The sequence below is a fragment of the Accipiter gentilis genome, chromosome 1 (assembly GCF_929443795.1).
Source record: "Accipiter gentilis chromosome 1, bAccGen1.1, whole genome shotgun sequence".
Lineage (NCBI taxonomy): Eukaryota > Metazoa > Chordata > Aves > Accipitriformes > Accipitridae > Astur > Astur gentilis.
In genome coordinates, this window is record NC_064880.1 from 52,555,788 (window position 1) to 52,561,787 (window position 6,000).

General features: G+C 39.5%; 1 protein-coding gene across 12 annotated transcripts in view; it reads left to right on the forward strand.

Moving 5' to 3' along the window:
- Positions 1–5,496, forward strand: part of MBD5 (methyl-CpG binding domain protein 5) — a 148,124-nt gene extending 142,628 nt beyond the window's left edge. For all 12 annotated transcript variants that reach the window (XM_049815157.1, XM_049815118.1, XM_049815222.1 and 9 more), the window contains 2 exons: positions 937–1,012; positions 3,335–5,496. In XM_049815157.1, the coding sequence (XP_049671114.1) occupies positions 937–1,012; positions 3,335–3,406 (148 nt within the window). In that variant the 3' untranslated portion in view covers positions 3,407–5,496. The remainder of the gene's footprint in view (positions 1–936; positions 1,013–3,334) is intronic.
- The last annotated feature ends 504 nt before the right edge of the window (positions 5,497–6,000 follow it).

The following is a 6,000-nucleotide window of genomic DNA, read 5'->3' on the forward strand; positions in this document are numbered from 1 at the left end:
AGTAACTTGTGCTCACGTACGACTTGCTAGCTTGAAGTTCTTTTTCAAGTGTGAACATGGAGCCACAGAAGTATGACCTGTCGTGCAGAGCAGGGTGTTCAAGTGGGAAACTTCTTTAAAGAAGAAATACACATAAATCAAAAATGTCACTGTAAAATTAAGTGTGTATGGAACTGCCCAGTGACTTGGGGTAACTTCTGGTTTGAAGGAAGAAAGTCTTCACCCTACCTTTACCATAGCCCTTGGCGTGCTGTCATTCCAGGGTTAAACTGGCAACATTTTAGAGGATTAATATGACTTATTTTCCTCTGGCTATTGAAAGTTAGAAGGGCTATCTAGCTTTGAGCTTTGTGCTTTGGGTAAGAGGAAGACTTTGCAGCTCACACACTGATTTTTCCAGAAGACGGCAGTGTACTTATTTAGTCCTTCAGAAAAGTACTGCTGAAATGTAACCACATTTACAAAGTAAGTGCAGCATGTAACACGGAGTGGGAAGCAGGCAGAGGCGAGCTGGCTCTAGAGGTTTAGTAACGCTTGAAGTCTTTAAGAAAGTCCAGAGTAGCTGGAGTACTCCTCTCGTGCTCCTGAGAGTCTGGCCCTTTGCTAACGATTTAAAAAAACAGATTGCACAAAACGCTACGTTACCGTCAAGTACTGTTGTTTTATATTCATGGATGTAATCCGTCTTGTGGATATTGGAACTAACCATACAGCTCCTTGAAGTGCTGGCTTTAATTTTTCTTCGGTAATTACAACACAAGCCTTTAGTTTGCATAATATTGTATATAGGTCTGATCTTGCTATCTGTGCTATAACAACCTGGGAGGCTCTACAATTAGTAGAATATGTCCAACGAGTTAACGTGTTTATTATTAATTTTTTGAACTGTTTTTCTGTTACTAAGAATTACTGATGGCATTTGTTTTTTCTTCCTAGAAGTGGAAAGCTAAATAACCATTTAGAAGCTGCTATACACGAGGCCATGAGTGAACTAGACAAAATGTCTGGGAATGTAAGTTTCTTTTCACGTTAGCGATAATTTTCTCCTTTTGCTATGTTTCTGCATGCGTGTCAGCTGAAGACTGGGAGTGCTGCTTTGGGTTGCTTTCTAACAAATTTTGTTTCTGTTTTCTTAAATAATGTGGAATTTTCATTTTTTCTCCTGCATTAAAAACTGTTTGCAAATGTCTAATCATTCTGAAAAATGGGAAAAGTTGTAGAATATTAGTTGTGTTGCCAATTGCATTCTTTTTTTCACAAAGGTAGATTCCTGGACATACTTTTACACATGCAGCCCGATAATATTTGGATCAGTTCCAGTCCCACTCATATTCCATGGGTTTTCTCTGACTGGTGACACAAAATCAGGCTCTTTTTTTTTCCCCGCTGAAGTAGCAAGATATTGAAACTGCATTTAAAAGCATCGTTCTTTTGAACGTAAAACTCTTTGATTAAAGTTTTACTTATATGAAATGAAAGATATTGTCTTGAAAGGTACGTTAAAAAAGAAAAAGAGTCTTCCTAATATCAAATCTAACAGTGTTCCTTCTACAATAATTACACTGTTATTATGCAAGCCCAGGATCTTTCTACTAGAAAATTTGGTTTATATAATGTACTCATCTTCATATTTAAAACATGGCTGTAATTTCATTGAAGCACATGTAGAAATTTTAAAAAGTCTGTCACAGCACATGTAACCTCCCATAGCTTATCATTGGTAATATTCAAATGAAGAATTATAAAACATTTGAATACAGAAAATAAGTCTTTTTCCTGATATTCAATGCTCCGTACCGCAGATGGTTGTACCTATGAGTATTTAGAAGTAGCAGTAAAACTTCAGGGGAGCTTCTGGAGTTTATAAAAGGAAATATATACAGAACTGCTGACTTAGAACTGATTTCAGAACCACCAGGAAATATTAAGTTAGTTATTCAGTAGCTTTTAGTGGCTGCCGTAAGTAATTACAGAATCGAATCTTTTGTTTAAACTTGTGAATTTTATCAAATGAGATTGAGTTTTGATTTAAAACGACGTGTGATTTCCTCTTGTCTTTGGGAGGAAAAAGAAAGCAGGATGTGATTGTAGGTCTGTTACAAATAAATATGGGGTATGTGCTTGGCACACACATCTTCCGTGTTGGTTACGCCACTCAGTGTTTGGACTGGCCCACTCTGCTGATACCTTTCTTCATTTATAAATCCAGTGACACTAAAAACTGTATGCTATATGCATTTTAACTGTGATACAAACTGGCTCGGGGGAAACAGCTGTAATTGGATTTGCTGTTCTGGTTGTTTCGTAATGCAGACAAGCTGAGGTACCAGCCTGCATGTCATTACACAGTCTTGATTTATACTTTAATTACCTGGTCACAAAATTTGTAATCGGGGCTTATTTCTGTAAAGATTATGATTCCTAGAAACACTTACAGGGAATCAGCGGTTTTCTTTTTAGTGACTTGCATTTTTTTTTCAGCTACTACTGTTCAGTTACACTTTAAACAAAAAGCATGTGCAAACAAGATAATTAGCTCAAAGAATTCTTTCTGCTGGTAAGAGCCGATAAATACGTAGTAAATGCTAGCGGTCTGAAGGAATTCAGGAAGGACCCAAGGAAGTAACGGAGCAGGCTGCTGGCGGGTTCGTTGCCTGACTGCTGTTGGGAAGGTGCGGACTGCTCGTCCCAGAACAGCAACTGGCTTCCACCGACAGATGGTGGTGGTATTCCACGCCAGGCACCAGCGCCTGCCTCCACATCCCTTCTTCCCATCATGTTGTGCTTTTTACCGAGCAGTCGGTGATGAAAAGCTGTTGCACGCTCGAAATTAATCTAGCATTTAGCTCGAAATTGAATATTTCCTTTTAATAATTAGATGAAGGCAGAGTTTGCTAAACATAGCTTGTTCCTTAATAGTGCTACCGCAGACCTGCGTTTGACTTCTCTGATTTTTCCCTGTTAGCAATATTTTCTCACCACCTACTTCCTACTTTATTGCTCTTGTCACGACAACTTATAAAGGTTTGTTTCCGAGAATTTGACGTAACTGCAGTTTTGGGTGCAGTTCCCGATTATGCGGTTTCACAATTACTGTAGCCAGTACCTTTCGCCACGGTAGCAGAGGTTCGGGATGTACCGACCGTGGCATCGACCTTTTTCTCCCTGCTGCCTTGAAGTTCTTGAAGTCGCCTTTAATTCGGGCTTCCCTGTAGACACAAAATAATAAGAAGCGTTTTGTAACAGCACCTCAAGCAATCCTGTAGCGCATTTATTACTGGCTGGTTGCGTTGACCAATATTCTTTGCTAACTTGTAAATATACTTATTTTTAGGTCCACCAAATCCCACAGGGAGACAGACAAGTGAAGCCTCCAAAACCCAAGAGGAGGAAGATCTCTAGATAACATTGAATGTCTTTGTTACTGGTCCAGTACTTATCAAAATGAACGTGCACATAAGTCTATATGTAGGTATTGATATAGATGTGGTTATATCAATATTTATATGAAGACAGATAGATACCATCACAGGGTGCTACGCGGATTAGTGGTACAATATTTTTGATGCTTAGGAGGGATAGCGGTTGCTGGATAAGCCAATCAGAAATCTTGAAAGGTTGCAGTAACAATGTCAGATGATTACTGAATTTTTTTTCTATAATACTAAAATTGTGATTATAAGAAATAGTCCAAATGTTTCTGAGAAATTTTCATTGTGTATATAGATAATACAGAATTTCATGGTGATATCTGAAATGTAAATATTGTACAATATTGTCATGTACAAGCGTACCTAATGCACACTTTATCTTTTATTGTACAAAAAATAGTGTACAAAATTCTTTGGTTTCTATTGAGTACACATACAAGAGACTACCAGTGTAAAGTGATAAATAAAAATACAGCCTAAATGCTTTTATATGATAATGTAAAAGATGCTGTTTTTGTATTTAACAGCAGAGAGAAGGCATGATTATGTAATACCTTAATTATGACATACACTTCACGCCACTGAGTGTTCATTGATACTGTCTGTTTGGAATGAACCTTGCCTGGAAGTACTGTACTCCATTTCAGGTCTCTGTAGGAGAGTGCAACCTTGCAGATTCCTAACGGGATGTGGGATCACAGCTCTAATTAATAATTCAAAGGCTGCAACTATCGGTTGCGTTTTTATTTACTTAGCTTTTAAAGTAGAATGCTGTAGATTTTATTAAAAAGGAAAAAAAGTAGATGGACTATTTTAGTCAACCATTTCTGTAGGTAAAGATTCATAGCCACCTGATAAACTAAACAGTTTATATCCCCCGTAACGTCGACCCCTCAAAACCCCTAGATTTATTAGCTTAAATTATCTAACGTCATTAACCATCGTGTTTACTTTTAAAGGGGGCAGAGGCCCTGCTTTAACAATGTGATCAGTATTGATTACGGTTTGGTTTTGCAGTAGAATGAAAGGGCATGCTCCGCAGCGTTCGTAAAAGTAATTCCAGTATCCATCTCGCAGTATTAAAACAAAAAAATTAAGGGTGGCTTTCAAAACTATTAGCAACAGTAATTTTTATCAGTATTATGTAACATATCAGATTTATTTTATTTAAAAAGAATTATTTATACCATTAACAGATTCTTATATATATTAATGTGGCTGAAATGTGCAGGTTAAATCTATTAACCAAATTATTTATGTTATATTAAGTGAGAAATGTGAAACATATGTAGAAAAAATTAATACACTACAGATTTAAAAGTCTAAAGCTATGAGCCATTATAAAATTAACAAACGGAAGTGTAGCACAACATCATTTCCATTTGATTTCATTTTTCTTTTTAACACGGCTGGTGGTGATGGTGATGGAAGCGATGACGTCCTTTGTCTTTAAGGCTTCCCGAAATAACTCCGTTCACCATTCCCGGTCCCGGGCTGGAGTCCGTAACCCCTCCCTCTTCGTCCGGGACCACCACTTTACCTCAGATCTCCTTTTTTCCGCCCCCCACCCCGAATTCCCAAATCTCACTCTCCAGCTAAGGACTGGCAGTGATCAGCATCCTGGGAAGCTGGCGGTATCGCCGCTCTCCAGGTGCCTGGCGCCAGGATCACAAGTCCTTGCTCCTCTTCCCATCCGCCTTGCCCAAGTCCCAAACTCCTCTCTCCGAAGGACATGACCGAGACCAGCCGTCCCCGAGGACGACGGGACCCGGCGGCTTTCCCAGCCTCGGCTCTCGCGTGCCAGAGCACGCAGCACTACCTCTGGGCTCGCCCCTGGGCTTTCTCATGTCCGGCAAAACGGCTCTCGTCCCTCCTTCCCCCCCAGCCCGAGGGATCGCAATAGCTACACTGGCTACAGGGGCCTGGAGGCAGGAGCCCTTCCTTCCGCGGGGTAGGTTCATTTGTCTTTTCTGTAACGCCACCGTCCTCCATGCAAGCTCGTGTGAAGTGATCGATTTTGTTAATTTAAAAAAAAAAAAAAAAAAAAAAAAAAAAAAAAATTTTGGGGGGGAGTGGGAGGGGTGGGGTGTGTAGCTTAGCTCACGTTTTTCTGTTCCGAGTCGATGTGTTCGTTTCAAGAGTCGATGTCGTCCATTTTCCACGCCAGCCCGCTTCCCTGCTGTCTTGTCCACACCCGCCTGGGTTTTTAATTCATCACTCCGTGCGTGCGTGTGTATGTGTGCGTGTGCGAGCGCCTGTCTCGATTTAGTTTCTTTCTCCCTTTGCTTTCTGTCCTAGAACTGAGTTTGTATTGACCGACCCTTCTTTTGGCATTTTAACTAATTAGGTTTGTACTTTCTCACCAATGTATACTTTACATCAGTAGACTATGTAAAGTATTTTTGTGCACTTGATTTCATTGGTTAATAATGGCATTGATGTGGGTGCTAGGAGTAGTTTGTTTCAGTCCATACCAATTTTTTTCTCTTTTAGAGTTTTTATGGTTTCATGTAAGCAGTTAATGTAAATATTGTGAGCATTACAGGTCATGCAGTGTTGTAACATTTTA